The sequence below is a fragment of the Carcharhinus amblyrhynchos genome, chromosome 8 (genome assembly GCF_965287045.1).
Source record: "Carcharhinus amblyrhynchos chromosome 8, sCarAmb.v2.hapA, whole genome shotgun sequence".
Taxonomy (NCBI): Eukaryota; Metazoa; Chordata; class Chondrichthyes; order Carcharhiniformes; family Carcharhinidae; genus Carcharhinus; species Carcharhinus amblyrhynchos.
Window position 1 is genome coordinate 13,296,743 of NC_137331.1, and position 19,103 is coordinate 13,315,845.

Consider the following 19,103-nt stretch of genomic DNA (forward strand, 5'->3'; position numbering starts at 1 on the left):
TGAGTTATTGTAATAGACTCACCTAGTGATAAAGTAAAGGGCAGAGGCAGGCAAGAGTATCTAGATTGTTTGATTTGGTTTATTATTGTCATATGTATTACATTGAAAAGTATTGTTTCTTGCAAGCTATACAGACAAAGCATACTGTTCATAGAGAAGGAAACGAGAGAGTGCAGAATATAGTGTTACAGTCATAGCTAGCGTGTAGAGAAGGATCAACTTAATGCAAGGTAAGTCCAGTCAGAAATCTGACAACAGCAGGGAAGAAGCTGTTCTTGAGTCGGTTGGTAAGTGACCTCAGACTTTTGTATCGTTTTCCTGAAGAAGGGGGAAGACAATGTCCGGGATGCATGAGGTCCTTAATTATGCTGGCTGCTTTACCAAGCAGCAGGAAGTATAGACAGAGTCAAAGAATGAGAGACTGGTTTGCGTGATGGGTTGGGCTATATTCGCAATCTTTTATAGTTCCTTACTGTCTTGGGCCGAGCAAGAGCCAAACCAAGCTGTGATACAACCAGAAAGGATGCTTTCTGTGGTGCACCTGTGAAAGTTGGTGAGTGTCGTAGCTAACATGCCAAATTTCCTTAGTCTTCTGAGAAAACAGAGGCGTTGTTGAACTTTCTTAATTGGAACCTGCACTCTGCCTGTCCCCAAATACACTCAACACAAGTCCAGTTCTTTTGTCCATGTTTGTACCAAAACTGGAATGAGATCAGGACCTGTTTGTATATTTACATCAGTTTATTTGCAGTCTGAAGAGAAAGAAAAAGTTACTGGAGCAAAATGGAGGCCATGAGGACCCAATTCTTGGGAATAAGGTGGGTGAAATGGGCCTAGATGTCAGTAGAGAAACATTTAGAGGCCAATGATTTTAGGTTGATTATGGAAAAGAACAAAGAGCAATTTAGAGTCACCATAATTGATTAGGGAAGAGCAAGCTTCAGGTGAGTAGAATTGTGGCCCATTTAAGTTGGAATCAAAGATTTGCAGGAATAACTACAATTGTAATGGGTTGTATTTAAGGAAGAGATATTTTGGGTACAAGTAAAGTACATTGCCATGATGAGTGTATGGGGAAAGGAACGGTAAAGAAATCCAGAGCTAACTGTGTGATGAAAGAGAGTGTGTAATAAAACAGAAAAAAAGGTGCATACAACAGATCACTCAACTCCTGATCTCATTCTAGCTTTGGTCCAAACATGGACAAAAGAGCTGGACTTGTGTTGAGGTGAGAGTGACTGCCTTTAGCATCAAGACAGCATTTGATTAGGTCTAGCATCAAGGAGCACGAGGAAACTGGAGTCAATGGGAATAAGGGGAAATCTCCACCCTGGCTGGAGTTGTACCAAGCACAAAGGAAAATGGTAGTGGTTGATGGGGGCCAGTTGCCTTAGCCAAGTGTAGGTATTCCTTGGCATGGTGTCCTCGGTCTAGCCATCTTTAACTGCTTCATTGATGACTTATTTCCATCATAAGATCAGAAGTGTCGTTAATGCACAGTGTTAATTACTATTCATGTCTTCTCAGATGCTTAAGCAGTAATTTAAATGTGCATTTATCCCCATGTATTACAATCATTGAATTCCTCACGACCAACATATTGGGAATGCTGTTGACCAACATTGCTATCAAACAACATCTGCTCAGCGATAACCTGCTCAGTGACGCCCAGTTTGGCGCTCACCAGGATCATTCAGCTCTTGACCTCATTATGGTCTTGGTTCAAAGAGCTGAATTTCACAAGTGAGGTGAGAATGACAGTCCTTGACATCAGGGTCTCATTTGACCCAATGTGGCATCAAGGAGCCCTAGCAAAACTGGAGGGTATCCGGGCAAACTCTTTGCTGGATAGAGTGGTACCTGGCACCTAGGAAGACAGTTGTGAGGGGGCAATCATCTCAGCTCCAGGACCTCTCTTCAGGAGTCCCTCAAGGTAGTGTCCTAGGGCCAACCATGTTCAGCTGCTTCATCACTGACCCTCCCTCCATCATCAGGTCAGAAGTGGGGATGTTTGCTGGTGATTGCACAATGTTCAGCACCATTTGTGACTGCTCAGAAACTGAAGCAGTTGTGTTCAAATGCAACAAGCTCTGAACAATATCCACACTTGGGCTGACAAGTGGCAAGTAATATTTGCTCCATAGAAATATCAGGCAATGACCATCACCAATAAGAGACGATCTTAACTACTGCCCCTTGACATACAATGGCATTATCATCACTGAATCCACTACTGTCAACATCCTTGGGGTTACCATTATCAGAAACTCAACTGTATTCGCCACATAGTTAAAATTTATTTATTAGCCACAAGTAAGGCTTGCATTAACACTGCAATGAAGTTACTGTGAAATTCCCCTAGTTGCTACATTCCGTGCCTATTCGGGTCAATGCACCTAACCAGCACATCTTTCAGACTCTGGGAAGAAACCAGAACACCGGAAGAAACCCATGCAGACACAGGGAGAAAGTGTAAACTCCACACAGATGGCCCAAGACAGGAATTGAACCCGGGTTCCTGCTGCTAGGAGGCAGCAGTGCTCACTACGGTGGCACTGTGCTGCCCCATAAACACAGTGGCTACAAGAGCAGGTCAGAGGGTAGGTATACTGTGGTAAGGAACTCGCCTCTTGGGTCCCCAAAGCCAAAGTCCACCATCTACAAGACACAAGTCAGGAGTGTGTTGGAATCATTTCCCTTTGTCTGGGTGGGTGCAGCTCCAACAACACTCAAGAAGCTTGACACTATCCAGGACAATTCAGCCTGCTGGATTGGCACCACATCAAAACCTCTGTCTCCCTTGTAGATCAAAAATCGTTTTGACTCATCCTTGACTATATACAATGACCCAGCCTCCAGTGCTCACTTGAGAGAATTCCAAAGATTTACTAACCTTTGATATAGGAAATTCCTCCTTGTCTCCATTTTAAATGGAAGATCTCTAATTTTGAAATGTTGCCCCTGGTGTCAAGAGGGGAAACACAGTAAGAAGTCCCACAACACCAGGTTAAAGTCCAACAGGTTTATTTGGTAGCAAAAGCCGCTAGCTTTCGGAGCGCTGCTGTTTCATCAGGTAAGTGGGAGTTCTGTTCACAAACAGGGCATATAAAGAGACAAACTCAATTTACAAAATAATAGTTGGAATGCAAGTCTTTATAGGTGATCAAGGAAGTAGTTGTAGGGAGTAACTTAAAGGAGGAAAGTGTGATAGAGAGACAGAGGGTTAAAGATGGGGATTCCAGAGCCTGCGGCCTCAGCAACCAAAGCATGACCACCAATGGTAGAGCAATTGTAATTGGGAATGCACAAAAGGTTTGCATGAGAGGATTGTAGATATCTTGGAGGTTTGTGGTATTGGAGGAGATTACAAATATAGGCAGGAGCAAGGTCATGGAGGTATTGAATCTAGCGGTAAAGAAGACGTGGACGGTGGTATCAGCAGCAGATGAGCTGAAGTGAGGCAAAGTTGTGATGTTTAGGAGCTGGAAATAGGTCTTCAAGATGGCATGAATTTGATTTTGGAAGCTCATCTTGGGATCAAATGTGACACTAAGGTTGTGAACTTAATCTCAGACTGCTGTCAGGAAGCAGGTCGGAGTTGGTAGTTAAGGAGCAGAATTTGAAGCGGGGGACTTGCCAATATTTCTTTGGAGGAAATTTCTGCTCAACTCCTAAAAGTTTCATAAGCAGTCAAGTAGCATAGTGGAGACATTGAGAGAGGTGATGGTAAGGCAGAGTTAGATGTCGCCAGTATATGTGTGAAAACTAATGCCATGCGTTTACAATATGTCACCAAAGGACAGCAAATAGGTATGGGAGAGGGTCAAATATTGCTCCTTGTGGCAGGGCAGGAAGGTGAGTGGAATACCAAAGATAATGATGGGAGAACAGGCAGTGAAACAATTGCAGGTTATTCTCTTGGAATATTTAGATAATTAAGAATGGAACCATGAGAGAGCAGTCTCCTTCCCAGCTGGATGACAGTGGAGAGACTTTGTGGAGAATGGTGTGATCTGCTGTGTCAAAGGTTGCAGACAGGACGAGGAGGGAAAGTTTACCTTTATCACTGACATATAGAATGTCATAAGAACAGAAAATGCTTGAAACATTCAGGTTATGCATCCTCTGTGTCTAGATGAGCAGTTAACATTTATGAAGATAGCTTAAGTTTGCAATTGGGAGCATAAAATTCCTGTTGGTAACACTTCCAGAAGTACAAGGAGAAAATGAGTGATAGTGCATAAGTGTTTTATGTTGCGGGGGTTTTGAAATCATACCATTCTTGATATTCATGATTGGCCACCTGATGTAAGTTAGAAGGAGGTATCTTTTAAGCAGTTCAGAAAGATAGGAAGAACAGGATAAGAATTTTGGGGATTTTACTTAAGCTAAGATATATCTGAAGGTTTACCATGAAGGGATTTATATATGATGGAAGACTTGCTTCCCTGATCAGCATGTTTATTGATTGACCAGGAAAGAAACATTTTGTTCTAAGCCTAGGAAGTGGAGTGTGAGTGGCAGAGCAGTTAGGAAAAAATGCCTCAACTGAAGTTTAAAATAAAATCAGAAGATGTTGATAAAGGTACTGTACTGACTGGAAATTGATGAAATTTGGTGATTAATGGGATCTGCTCCAAATTAATTAGGTTTAGAAGTTACAAATGGAGCAATGAACTATGCAATAGATGTGAAGCCAAAAGTATCAAACGTAACTGAGAACACTTCAAAAATTATTAATTTGCTCCATGATGACTGTTACATAGATGTACATTTTTTTCTTTTTTATTGTATCAGTTTATACAAAAAGGGTGCAGTTCTGTTAATTAAGAAGAAATTAATCATTAAAATTAGGGCCAATAATGTTTGTAGTTAACATAAAAGGAAATTATTTATATCATACCAAATGCAGAAGACTATATTCCAAGTATAGGACTGCACAGTCATTAAAAAAAAAGAATGAATTAACAGGAAAAAAATTAAATTTTTGCTTTGTTTTTTTCCTGACAACTATGATTGGTACATGTGGGTGCCGGCGACGTAGGCAAAGTGCGGACTGAGGATCTGGGGAGGGAGTATGAGAAGCTGGGAATGGAATTAAAAAGTAGAACCGACAAGGTGGTCGTCTCTGGGCTACTGCCTGAACTGAGTGCAGACGGGCGTAGGGTTGACAGGATAAAGGAAGTGAATGGGTGGCTCAGGGATTGGTGTGGGAGGAATGGGTTCGAATTTATGGGGCATTGGCACCAGTATTGGGGTAGGTGGGACTTGTTCGGGCGGGATGGGGTTGGTCTGAACCGTGCTGGGATCAGAGTGTTGGCGAATCGAGTAAAGAGGACTGTAGACAGGGCTTTAAACTAATTAGGGGGGGGGAGAGTGCGAGGGTAGGTGATGCTACGAGGTCTAAAGTTAAGGATAGGGTACAGGTAAGGGAAGAGGCCAAGGATGTCCCAATTGGTGGCGTTACGGCAAATAGGGTCCAGGTGAAGGCTGGGATGAAAGCGCTTTATCTGAATGCACGAAGCATTCGGAATAAAGTGGATGAGCTGGTGGCGCAGATCGACACAAATGGATACGATCTGGTGGCCATTACAGAGACGTGGCTGCAAGGTGACAGGGACTGGGAGATGAATGTACAGGGCTATCAAGTGTTTAGGAAGGATAGGCAGGAGGAAAGAGGGGGTGGCGTAGCTCTGCTGATTAAGGATAGTATCAAGGTGGTAGCAAGGGATGATATCGGAGCCAAAGAGCAGAAAGTGGAATCGTTGTGGGTGGAGATTAGGAACAGCAAAGGGAGGAAGACGCTGGTGGGTGTCGTCTATAGGCCCCCAAATAATGATCTGGAGGTGGGGCGGGCTGTTAACGCGCAAATAAGTGCAGCGTGCAGGAATGGGACGGCAGTAGTTATGGGAGATTTCAATCTGCATATTGATTGGTCAACCCATGTTGGACGAGGTGGGCTCGAGGAGGAGTTCTTGGAATGCTGCCGGGATAATTTCCTTGAACAGTGTGTGTTGGAGCCAACGAGGGAGCGAGCTATCTTGGATCTGGTGCTATGTAATGAGGCGGGTAGAATTAGGGACCTTGCGGTGAAGGATCCTCTTGGAGAGAGTGATCATTGCATGGTGGAGTTTCTGTTGCAGATGGAGGAGGAGAAAGTGGGTTCCCGGACACGTGTCCTTTGTTTGAATAGAGGGGAGTATGGTAGGATGAGAGAAGAATTGGCGAATGTGGACTGGGGGAGCGCGTTGGAAGGTAGGTCTGCTGAGGAGCAGTGGAGGATCTTTAAGGAGATCTTTCTTGGTGCTCAGCAGAAATTTATTCCGATGGTCAAAAAGGACAGTAGGAGGAGAGGTAATAAGCCGTGGATAACGAAGGAGGTGAAGGAAAGTGTTAAATTAAAAGCGGAGGAATTTAGAGTAGCTAAGAGTAGTGGGCGAGAAGAGGATTGGGAAAGGTTTAAATGTCAACAAAGATTGACAAAGAAGTTGATAAAGAAGGGTAGGAGAAGCTATGAAGCTGGGCTAGCACTTAATATAAAAAAGGATAGCAAGAGTTTTTATAAATATATAAAAAGGAAGAGGCTGGCTAGGGTGAACGTTGGTCCTTTAGAGGATGAGAAAGGGGAGCTAGTGGTAGGGGATGGGGATATGGCTAAGGTCTTGAATAACTTTTTTGTTTCTGTCTTCACGGAGGAGGACGTGAATAATTTGCCGGGTGTTAGCGATGGAAAGGTGGTAGGACTGGAGGGTCTTAATGACATTACTGTTACTAGAGAGGTGGTGCTCGACAGACTGGAGGGGCTGATTGTGGACAAGTCCCCAGGACCGGATGGAATGCATCCGAGGGTTCTGAAAGAAATGGCGGAGGTTATAGTGGATGCCTTGGTGGTTATTTTCCAGACGTTGCTGGATTCCGGGGAAGTGCCTGAAGATTGGAAAACGGCTAATGTTACGCCGTTGTTTAAGAAGGGTGCCAGGCAAAAGGCGGGGAATTATAGGCCGGTTAGTTTAACGTCTGTGGTAGGTAAAATGTTAGAATCCGTCATTAAGGAGGAAATTGCGAGGCATCTTGAAGGGAATTGCTTGATAGGGCAGACGCAACACGGTTTCATTAAAGGGAAGTCGTGTCTGACAAATTTACTGGAGTTCTATGAGGATGTGTCTAGGGCAGTGGATAGAGGAGAGCCGGTGGATGTGGTCTTTCTGGATTTTCAGAAGGCGTTTGACAAGGTACCTCACAAGAGGTTATTGCAGAAGGTCAGGGGACATGGAGTTGGGGGTAGGGTGTTAGCGTGGATAGAGGATTGGTTGTCAAATAGGAGGCAGAGAGTGGGGGTCAATGGGTGCTATTCGGATTGGCGGTTGGTGACTAGTGGGGTGCCCCAGGGGTCGGTGCTGGGGCCTCAGCTATTTACCATTTATATAGATGATCTGGAGGAGGGAACCGAGTGCAGGGTGTCGAAATTTGCTGATGACACCAAGATTGGAGGAAAGGCAAATTGTGCGGAGGGTGTGGAGAGTCTGCAGAAGGATCTAGATAGGCTGGGCGAATGGGCCAGGAAATGGCAAATGGAATTTAATGTTGGCAAGTGTGAGGTGGTCCACTTTGGTAGGAAGAATGGTAGGAAGGACTATTACTTACGTGGCGAAAAACTGCAGCAGGCGACGGTGCAGAGGGACCTCGGGGTCCTTGTGCATGAGTCGCAAAAACCCAGCTTGCAGGTGCAGCAGGTGGTCAGGAAGGCGAATGGGATGCTGGCCTTCATAGCGAGGGGGATTGAATATAAAAGTAGGGAGGTCTTGCTGCAGCTGTATAGGGCATTGGTGAGGCCGCAGCTGGAGTACTGTGTGCAGTTTTGGGCGCCGCATCTGCGCAAGGATATTTTGGCCCTGGAGGGAGTGCAGAGGAGGTTTACTAGGCTGATACCGGAGTTGAGGGGGTTGAGCTATGAGGAGAGGCTGAATAAACTAGGCTTGTACTCGTTAGAGTTTAGAAGAATGAGGGGAGATCTCATTGAGACGTATAAGATGATGAATGGGATGGATAGGATAGAGGTGGAGAGACTCTTCCCGCTCAAAAAAGACAGTAGGACTAGGGGGCACAGCCTCAAGATAAAGGGGAGGCGGCTTAGAACGGAGTTGAGGAGGAACTTCTTCACTCAAAGGGTGGTGAATCTCTGGAATTCTCTGCCCATTGAAGTGGTGGAGGCTGCCTCGCTAAATATTTTTAAGAAGCGGGTTGATGGGTTCTTGATAAGTGAGGGGATTAAGGGTTATGGGGAGAGGGTGGGAAAGTGGAACTGAGCCACGACAGATCAGCCATGATCTTATTGAATGGCGGGGCAGGCTCGAAGGGCTAGTTGGCCTACTCCTGCTCCTATTTCTTATGTTCTTATGTTCTTATGATTGTAATAATGTAGGTCTATTAGGGGAGGATATGGAACACTGTTGCATGTAACTGAAAAATAAATTCGTTTTGAACAAGTTGTGCAATCTAATTGTCTTGGTGCCATGTGCCCATAGCTATTGAAGTTGAAAGTGGAGATAGCGCAAGTTTAATTTTTCAAACTTGCTTTAAGTTGCATACTGTGAAGGACAACTTGGAAGTTTAATGTTTTTGCTTGAAGACATAGAGAAAATTAACTTATCTTAATGCAGACTACTTATTCTAACATCAGTGGGAAACTTTGAAAAATGATGGAGAGATGCCGGCGTTGGACTGGGGTAAACACATTAAGAAGTTTGACAACACCAGGTTTAAGTCCAGGTTCATGTCACACTATCTGTAACCCCCATGACTTGCCTGGGTTTGCAAAATCTCACTTACTGTACTGTCTGGAGACAATACATATCTCTTTAACCTATGCGTAATGCTCTTTCCACTCAGATTGTCGGCATCTTTAAGACTTGAATAGCAGGTCGATTGTAAAGACTCGCATTCTAGTTAGTAATCTGTAAACTGTCTGTACTGTTATATGCCCTGTCTGAGGCCAGAACTCTCCATTCACCCGATGAAGGGCAAACCCCGAAAACTTGTGAGTTTACTATCAAATAAATTGGTTGGACTTAAACCTGGTGTTGTCAGACTTCTTACTGTGTTTACCAAACTTTGAAAAAGCCATGAGTTGCAATCAAATGATAAATGATACTTATTGCACAATCAAGGTAATCAGTTCAAGGAAATTCTTTACAAATTGAATATTTTTGAAAGCAAGACTGAGTAAATAATGAGAATGTAGTAGCTATGTGGATTTTAATTAAGCTTTCAGCAAAAGTATTTTTTTAAAAAGTTCAGAAGAGAAAGTGTTACTACGTGGCTTAAAACCTAATTGGAAAGGAAATAAAGAGGAAGGATACAAAAATAAGATACAGCAGATGCTGTTACTCTGAAATAAAAACTGAAGATACTGGAAATACTCAGCAGGTCAGGCAGCATCTCTGGAGAGAGCAGGTAAAATTTCAGGTCGATAAAAGTAAAATACCGTGGATACCGGAAATCTGAAACAAACAAAAAATGCTGGAAAAATCTCCGCATCTGGAGAGAGAAATAGAGTTCATGCCCATATGACTCTTCAGAGCTTTGAAGAAAAGTCATACAGACTCAAAACATCAACTCTGTTCTTCTCGCCATAGTAAAAAGTCTGACAACACCAGGTTTTAGTCCAACTGATTTATTTGATAATAGACTCAACTGTATGTGCTTTATATGCTCTGTCTGAGGCCAGAACTCTCCATTCACCTGACGAAGGGACTAACCCCGAAAGCTTGTGAGTCTATTATCAAATAAATCTGTTGGACTAAAACCTGGTGTTGTCAGACTTTTTACTGTGTTTACGCCAGTCCAACGCCGGCATACCCACATCATGACTTCTCTCCATACCAGACCTGTTGGGTTTTTCCAGTGTTTTCTGTTTCTTGTTTCAACTTTATTCATGATTAATTGCTGAAATGGAGAACGATTGGTAGTGATGTGCCCTGGAGTACCTTGTCTACTTTTGTGGTTTGTATCAAGAAACTATTTGAACATGGGCATGGAAAGCACAATATCAAAATCTCCAAATGACACACAATGTGGTCCTGTCATTCTATTTGAATTAGAAGATTTAATTGACTCTTGCTTTAAAAAAATGACTGCATTCTGTGTGAGATTGTTCACTTTGAGTGTAACAACAGAAAAGCAGAATATTTTCAAAAGGCATGGAACCTGTGAATGTTAATATTCAAAGACACTTGGATGTAAACATACAAGGGATACAAAGTTATTACACAGGTACAGTAGCAATTACAATAATAAATGGCATGTTAGGTTTTGCAAGGAGTTTCAAGGAGAAGAATGATAAGGCTTTGCTACATTTGTAAAGGGATTTGGACAGACTACACCCAAAGTGCTGCAATTTTGGCCCCCATTTTGAAGGTAGAATATACTTGCATTGAAGGTAGTACAGAGAAGCTTCACTAGAATGATCCCTGGGATGAGTGGGTGGTGCTTCGATGATAAATTGGGCATGTGTTCTCTGGCGTTTAGAAAAATAAAAGATGATCACAAGGAAACATTCAAGGCTACGAAAGGGGCAAATACTGAGATTTTGCTTCCCCAGCTGGGAAATCTGGAACAAGGGGTCATAATTTCAGGATGGGTGGGGTGATTGTTTTGGACTGAGATGTGGAAACATATTTTCACCCAAAGGATTGGGACTGTTTGGAATTTTTTATGTTAGAGGGTTGTGGAAACTTCAACATTGAATATATTTAATGCTGAAATAGACAGATTTTGGTTATCCCAGAAAGTTAAATCGAGCAGATTCGGTGGGCCATGTTGCCTTCTCCTGGCCCTATTTCTTATGTTGTGACTTGTAAATTGATTAGAATTCAAAGGGATCCAATTCCATGCTGTGTTGATGTATAATGTTAGAAATTGTTTTAAAACTGTGGATTACAAGTAGCTGGAGTATGTTATAATATGGCAGGAGTAGAATCCTACAGTGCAGAAGGAGGCCATTTGGTCCATCAAGTCTGCACCGACCACAATCCCACCGAGGCCCTATCCCCACAATCCCATGCACTTTACTCTAGCTCACCTCCCCCCCCCCAATCCACCTAACCTGCACATAATTGGACTGTGGGAGGAAACTGGAGCACCTGGAGGAAACTCACGCAGACACGGAGAATGTGCAGACTCCACACAGACAGTGACCCTGAAATTGAACCTGGGTCCCTGGTGCTGAGAGGCAGTAGTGCTAACCACTATGCCACCATGCCGCCCTCTGAAGGAGAACTGTTGCTTATGAATGTTTTCTTGCTTGCTGTTTGGATTTCAAAACAACACGTCATTCCAGTTAATTTGATAGCTAATGTCCTTTATGCTTTCATGTATTTCGAGGAAAACAAATATAAATTTGCTTCTTGCTTTACAAGTCTTCTGAAGATCGCATTGAAGAATTGGAAAAAAATCACATGAAAGCACTGACCTGCAAAGAAAGAGAGTTTGAGCAACAATTACAGGCTTCTCAGCAGGAGTTTCAGGAACAGTTAAAAAAGTCTCTGGTACGTATCTTGTAATCTGAGATTTTTATCGTATGCTAAATAGATCAATCATTTTTTGTCATTGCGAAATGCATATTGGGGGACAATGCTGCGCACACCATGTCTTATTAGCAGCCTTACTGAAGTCTCCCCACCTGGCCTCACCCAGACTCAGTAAGAAGTCTCTCAATACCAGGTTAAAGTCCAACCAGTTTATTTGGTAGTAAACCCACAAGCTTTCAGAAACGCTGTTCCTTCGTCAGGCGTATTACAAACCTTCCACACACCTGATGAAGGAACAGCATTTCCGAAAGCTTGTGGGTTTACTATCAAATAAACTGGTTGGACTTTAACCTGGTGTTGTGAGACGACTTATGTGTTTATCCCAGTCCAACGCCGACATCTCCACATCATGCTCATCCAGACTGTCATGGTAATAGTGTGGCTCTTAAAATCAAATAAAACTTTGGTCCAACCCCTTATTGGTCTGACTCTTTACCTGCTTTGCATATTTTATTTGTCATGCGTGCCTATTTTCTGCTTCATCATACTCACTATCTCTTTCAGCGTGGAGAGATTTTGGTTGCCCTATCCTTTGCTGTCGTGGAAATGAACCTTGACTCTACCCAAACCAAATCAAATCCTCTTTAAAGGCAGCCCATTGCTGTGTTACAGTTTTAAATACCAATCTTTGCTTATAATTTTAAAAAAATGTATTTTTATTGAAGATTTTTTCATTTGAGCAAGTAACGCAACAAACCCTCAAAATTTGGTTGGCAGCATCTGTAAGGAGAGAAAAGAACTGATGTTTCAAGTCCAGATGACTTTGTCAAAGATTTTCCTGCATTGTCTCGTTTGGTTTCAGATTCCAGCATCTGCAGTAATTTACTTTTACTTTAAAGAGCTGCAAAACTTCGTAGGAGTGAGTCCAATAAAAAGCCTGAATCAATGCTCCCAACTTCCAGATAATAAAAATATATCTCAGGGAGAGGGGAAACCAGAATAAGGTCACAATCACATATGTCATAACGATAGAAACCTTTGTTAAAAGGACACCAGACCGAGCTACATAACTTGTAGAAAACCTTGTAGGAGTGATTCAATTAAAGAGGACCCCAAATATTTGAGATTGGGGGCCCATACTGACCCAAATATGTCTAATATAACTTGAAACACGCAAGTCAAGAGATCCAATGGGATCTTGATGACAACCCCAAACTGATGGAGAGTTAGTGCTGATTTCTCTCAATAAGAAGTGTCACAACACCAGGTTAAGGTCCAACAGGTTTATTTGGTAGCAAAAGCCACTGTCTTTCGGAGCGCTTGCTGCCCCTTCGTCAGGTGAGTGGGAGTTGTATTCACAAACAGGGCATATAAAGACACAAACTCAATTTACAAAATAATGATTGGAATGCAAGTCTTCACAGGTGATCAAGTCTTAAAGACTTGTAAATACTCGCATTCCAATCATTATTTTGTAAATTGAGTTTGTGTCTTTATATGCCCTGCTTGTGAATAGAACTCCCACTCACCTGACGAAGGGCAGCAAGCGCTTCGAAAGCTAGTGGCTTTTGCTACCAAATAAACCTGTTGGACTTTAACCTGGCGTTGTGAGACTTCTTACTGTGTTAATCCCAGTCCAACACCAGCATCTCCACATCATGATTTCTCTCAGAAAATGGCTGCTCCACTCTGGAGCCACAGATTGAACTGGACTGATTGCCTCCTGTTATCATCTGCTCTCATTGCCATGCAGCTCCCCAATTTTATTTACCATGCTTCTATAGAAAATAATACACCATTGGCAAAAACAAGATCTCAACCAAAAAACCTTTTTCAGTTAATAAAGATTTACAGTTCCCTCCCTTACATAGTATTTTTTTGCATCGGCAGGACCTTTTTGGGTGAAACCTTCTTGCTGATTTTAATGGTGCAGACTTGTATTTAGGTTGTGCATTTTTTGATTTCAGCACTAAATTTGGCTGCCCAGCAAACCAAAACAAAGGTGTGATTTTGCAAGCTCTTAGCCTTTTCTTAAGCCCCTGAATCAGAATTACTAACTATCCATGATGGTAAGATAAAAGCAAATAATCACAGATGCTGGAATGTGAACCAAAAACAGAAAATGCTGAAAAATCTCAGCACATCTGAAAGCATCTGTGGAGAGAGAATAGAGCCAATGTTTTGAATCTGGATGACGTCATCCCAACTCAGTGTTAGCGTGAGTACAAGGTAAAGGGTATTGCATAAAATGCTCATAAACAAATCTTTTTGGTTTTAGTGGCAATTGACTCACTACAAAGTCAGGCTAATCAGGTACCTTTAGATAACCTGTCATTGAGTTGCAAGTGCACAATGTTAATACTGCCACTTGTGCTGATAACTGCTTGCAATTCCCAGCAGGATTACCTAGTATTAATTAGCATATTTTCAAAGAGATTGAATATTTTGTACAATCTTAAATCTATTCGATTCTCTATCTACTAAAACTCTTCATACACCCTTTTCAACACATTGCTATTTGAATGTCCTGGAACCTGAAGACAACTGGAAATCAATGAAGGCAATTTTGGAAAGGTTTTGTCAGCTTTTTGCCTTTGCTTCAACGAAGCAAAAATCACTCACTCTTGGAAACACTCATGGATAGAAAGCAATTCTTAAGCATGATTACTGATATATGACATTTTTCAAAGGTTCATTTGATTTACAATAATTTTGTGAATTATGTAAACGGTTGTAAAAATCAGAAATATGTACAGAAGCACAACTTTCAACTTTTCATGGGGGAAGAGGTATATGCTGATGTGAAGTGCCTTATTCATATGATGTATACTATTTTTGACAGGATAAATGTCATGCTGAACACCAAGAACAGCAACAAGAGAGAGAACAGCAAGCTGTGTTGGCATTAGAAGAACAGGAATTGCAAAGACAAGCGGTTGAAGCACAAGCAGCAAAGCAAATCCAGGAATTGCAAGCAGAATTGGAAACCTTCAAAACAGTAAGTCTAGTTTCAGGGTTTAACTGTAATTCTTAAAAACTGACTTCACATTAAGTCACTTCGAAATCTTCCTTTATATATGAAACGTTTTATAATTTATAGCTTTTTGAGCTTTTAGGTTGGTAGAAACAGTTACTTGTATCTCGAGCAAGTTTGTAAAGTGATTAGTAAATAGAATGTAGAAATACTTATCAGAGGAACTTTCCTGCTGATTGCTCTCCCTCAGCTGATGAATCAGTACTCCATGTTGAATGTCACTTTGAAAAGTGCCGAGGATAGCAAGTTTACAGAATCTACTCTTTGTGGGGAATTTTAATGATGGCTGGCGTGATTGGCTCAGTGGCACTGCCACCACCACAACTGGCTGAGTCTTGATGGTCACATCTGCCAGTCTGAGACTGCAACAGATGGTGAGAGAACCAACATGAGGGAAAAGCTATATAACGTTATCCTCACCAATTTGTATTAAGTCATGTGATAGAATATATATGTGGGATTTTCCACAAATATTGTGGAAAAGGTTTGGCTGTTGGTAGACTTTGTAAAGTTTAATTTCTAGATTGTCATTTGTAGAAAATCCATGCACTTATACAGATATATTCAAAATAATTGCATCTCAAAGAACAATGTGATCAATTCTTCAACCTACTTTCCAAACTCAATTAATTTACAGTAGCTATCATTGGCTCACCCTCACAATATGACTGACAATTTGGAAAGGATTAGTGGAAAAAAATGAAGAATTGCCTTTGATTATTCAGTGAGTGTGGGACATTTAAAGGAAGAAAACACATGCAGGACAATGTTAGGACAGAAATAAATTAATTGAGAGACATTACATGAGTTGTGTATCTCAGCAGTCATAAATATGAACAAATATGTTTATTCCAAATTTTATTTTCTGTATTTCATGAGTCTTTGTTTTCAAATAATCACATCACAGCTATACGTGGCAGGAGGGAAAGAGTTCCAACTCATTAACCTTGTGTGCATAGGATAGTGGTTATGCAATGTGAGCTTGTTCCTTCATTTACCCAGTTCTCCCTACTAGCAAAAGATTTATCCATTCTGATGGCGAACTGCTAACCTATCCTCAAATTCATTGGGGAATGTTCATCCATCTGGTTGGGAATGGCTTAAACGGAAACGCTTCACATGAATGTGTTGCGATAAGCCAGGTGACCAATCCTGGTTCCAGGAAGAATGTAGCAGAGCATACCAAGCAAACCCAAAAAGGGTGCCAATCTGGCGAAGGTACAGTCCAGGGCTGTATGCATATGAAAGAGCCAAAGCAGAATTCTGTGGAGCTAAGAGATTTTACAACCCAGGGATCAAATCAAAACTCTGCAGCCTGCCACATCCAATAGTGAATTATGATGAGCAATTAAACCAATAAATGGGAAGGCTGCTTAAATATCCAATTCTCAAAGGTTACAGAGCTCAGTATGCCAATGCAGAAGACGAGGCTGAAGGATTTGTGGCCATCTTCAGCCAGAAGTGCTGAGCAGGGGATTTTGAGTGCCTCCTGAGATTCCCACCATCTCACATGCCTGTTTTCAGACAGTTTGACTCTCAATGTGTGATATTGAATAACTGCTTATTTAATAATTGTATGGCTGGGAAGCAGTTTTGGTAGAATGTTGAGGTTCACAATCCATTCAATGGCTTCAGCTGATGCAGTGTGAATGGATGTGATGCCACCAGAGATCAATCTCTCAAGCCAGAAGTTCATGATATTGGCAGTGATCTGACTTAGATGGCAGGGCAGCACAGTGACGCAGTGGTTAGTGCTGCTGCTTATAGCTTAAGGGTCCCAGGTTCGATTCTGACCTTGGGTGTCTGTCTGTGTAGGATTTGCACGTTCTCACCATGTCTGTGAGAGGAAACGGGACTACCCACTGTCCAAAGACCTGTGTGCCCTGTGATGGTTGGGTGTCCCATCCTGGGCTGTGACCCCCCCCACGACCTTGAATTGGAGTAAGCAGTTAAGTGAAATGAAGACTGACATAGATGGCTACAGTCACAATTTGAGCTGTTCCTCATATTTCACTTGTTAAGCAAGAGGCTACATTTTCCTTGACCCACCCTAAATGGCTTTTCCAAATTGTCTGTGGAAAGTTGAAAGCCATGACTTGGATCAGTTACCAGATTATACTCGATGATATTTGAAGTTCTCTGTCAAAAAGTGGTGCTGTCATAGAATCCCAACAGTCCAGAAGGAGGCCATTTGGCGTATTGAGTCTGTACTGACTCTATCTTTCTCAGGCCTACCATCCTGCCTTATCCTTGTAACCCCAAACATTTGCCATAGCTAATCAATCTAACCTGCACATCTTTGGTAATGGTACAAATAGTACGCTTCAGTTGAGACTCCGAAGTTTTCAAAATAGTGCATGGATTTATTTTTACAGCCTCTGTTAATGTGAGTGTCTTATTAGCTGTCCGCTGGTGGTGTTCTTTGATATAGATCATGGGTCAAGAGGATAAATATTTGATCGCACAGGGAGCCACTCGAACTGAGGAGGGAACACAAGGAATAGGAGCGGGATTAAATCACATAGTCTGTACAAATTCCTCAGGGCAGTGGCTCCTTCATCAGTGTCCTTCCCTCCATAAGGTCAGATTTGGGGGGCATTTTGCTGATTGCACGGTGTTCGATTCGAGTTGCAACTCTTCAGACAATGAATTATCTGTGTTAAGATGCAGCAAGACAACATTCAGGCTTAGACTGATGAGTGACCATTATCTGTAATGCCACTTAAGTACTGGTCAATGACGATGACAAATAAGAGAGAATCTAACCACTCCCCACTCTTGCTGACATTCTTTGGAATTATCATTGAGAAATAAGAAATGAGAGATCACTTTGTTAGGATTGTACGACAGTTCCCAAATAGTCAGCAGGAAATTGAGGAGCCAATATGTAAGGAGATTACAGATAGTTGCAAGAAAAATAAGGTGATAATAGTCAGGAAGTTTAACTTTCCCAATATTGACAGGGACAGCCATAGCTTTAGGGGTTTGGATGGGCAGAAATGTGTTGAGTGTATTCAGGAGGAATTTCTCATTCAGTATGTGGATAGTCTGACTAGAGGGGGGCAAAACCTGACGTCCTCATGGGAAATAAGGAAGGGCAAGTGACAGAAGTGTTCGTGAGGGATCACTGTGGAACTAGTGACCATAATTTCCACTAGTTTTAAAATAGCTGTGGAAAATGATAGGTCTGGCCCAAAAGTTAAAATTCTAACTTGGGGCATGGCCAGTTTTAATGATATTAGACAGGAACTTTTCAAAAGTTGATTGGGGGAATCTGTTGTCAGGCCAAGGAATGGCTGGTAACACATGCGAGTATGTTAACCAAGTTCAGAGTAAGCGCATTCTTCTTAGAGTGAAGGGCAAGGCTGGTAGAAATAGGGAATCCTGGCTGACTCAGGATATTGAGGTCCTGGTCAAAAAGAAGAAAGAGGCATGTGAAATGCATAGGCAGCTGGAATCAAGTGGATCCCTTGGAGATTATAGAGGTTATCGAAGTAGAAATCAGAAGGGCAAAAAGGGGATGAGATTGTTTTGGCAGATAAGGCAAAGGAGCATCCAAAGTGTTTCTACAAATACATAAAGGGCAAAAGAGTAACGAGAGAGAGACTAGGGCCTTTTAAGGTTCAACAAGGTCATCTATGTGCGGATCCACAAGTGATGGGTGAGTTCCTAAATGAATATTTCTCATTGAGAAAGGCTTGGATGTTAGAGAGCTTGGGGAAATAAATAGTGATGTCTTGAGTGTATATATTACAGAGAAAGAGGTGCTGAAAGTCTTAAAGCACATCAAGGTAGATAAATCCCCAGGACCTGATGAAGTGTATCCGAGGACATTGTGAGAACTAGGTCCCCTAGCAGAGATATTTGAATCATGAACAGCCACGGGTGAGGTGCCTGAAGATTGGAGGATAGCAAATGTTGTGCCTTTGATTAAGAAAGGCTGCAGGAAAAAGGCTGGGAACTACAGAATGGTGAGCCTAACATTTGCAGTAGGTAAGTTCTTAGAAGGTATCCTGGAAGACAGGCATTTAGAGAGGCAAGGATTGATTAGGAGCAGTCAGTATGGCTTTGTGAGTGGGAAATCATGTCTTTCAAATTTGAGTATTTTGAAGGGGTAACCAAGAAAGTAAATGAGGGCGGTGCAGTCAACATTGCCTCTTTGACTTTAGCAAGGCCTCTGACAAGGTACCGCATAGTGGGTTGTTGCATGAGGTTAAATCTCATGGGATCCAGCGTGAGGTAGCTAAATGGAGACAAAATTGGCTTGACGAAAGAAGACGCAGTGGTTATCGAGGTTTGTTTTTCAAACTGAAGCCCTCAATGTGCCTCAGGGATCAATGTTGGGTCCACTGTTATTTGTCACTTATATTAATGATTTGGATGAGAATATAGGGGGCATGGTTAGTAAGTTTGCAGATGATGCCAAGATTGGTGGACAGTGAAGAAGGTTATGTGGATTGCAAAGAAGTCTTTATTTAGTGGGCCAATGAATGGCAGATGAAGTTTAATTTAGACAAATGTAAGGTGATGCATTTTGGTAG

General features: G+C 42.1%; 1 protein-coding gene across 4 annotated transcripts in view; it reads left to right on the top strand.

Annotated features, from left to right (window-relative positions):
* Positions 1-19,103, top strand: part of golga4 (golgin A4) — a 155,499-nt gene that overhangs the window by 80,596 nt on the left and 55,800 nt on the right. For all 4 annotated transcript variants that reach the window (XM_080193697.1, XM_080193699.1, XM_080193700.1 and 1 more), the window contains 2 exons: positions 11,418-11,546; positions 14,371-14,526. In XM_080193697.1, the coding sequence (XP_080049823.1) occupies positions 11,418-11,546; positions 14,371-14,526 (285 nt within the window). The remainder of the gene's footprint in view (positions 1-11,417; positions 11,547-14,370; positions 14,527-19,103) is intronic.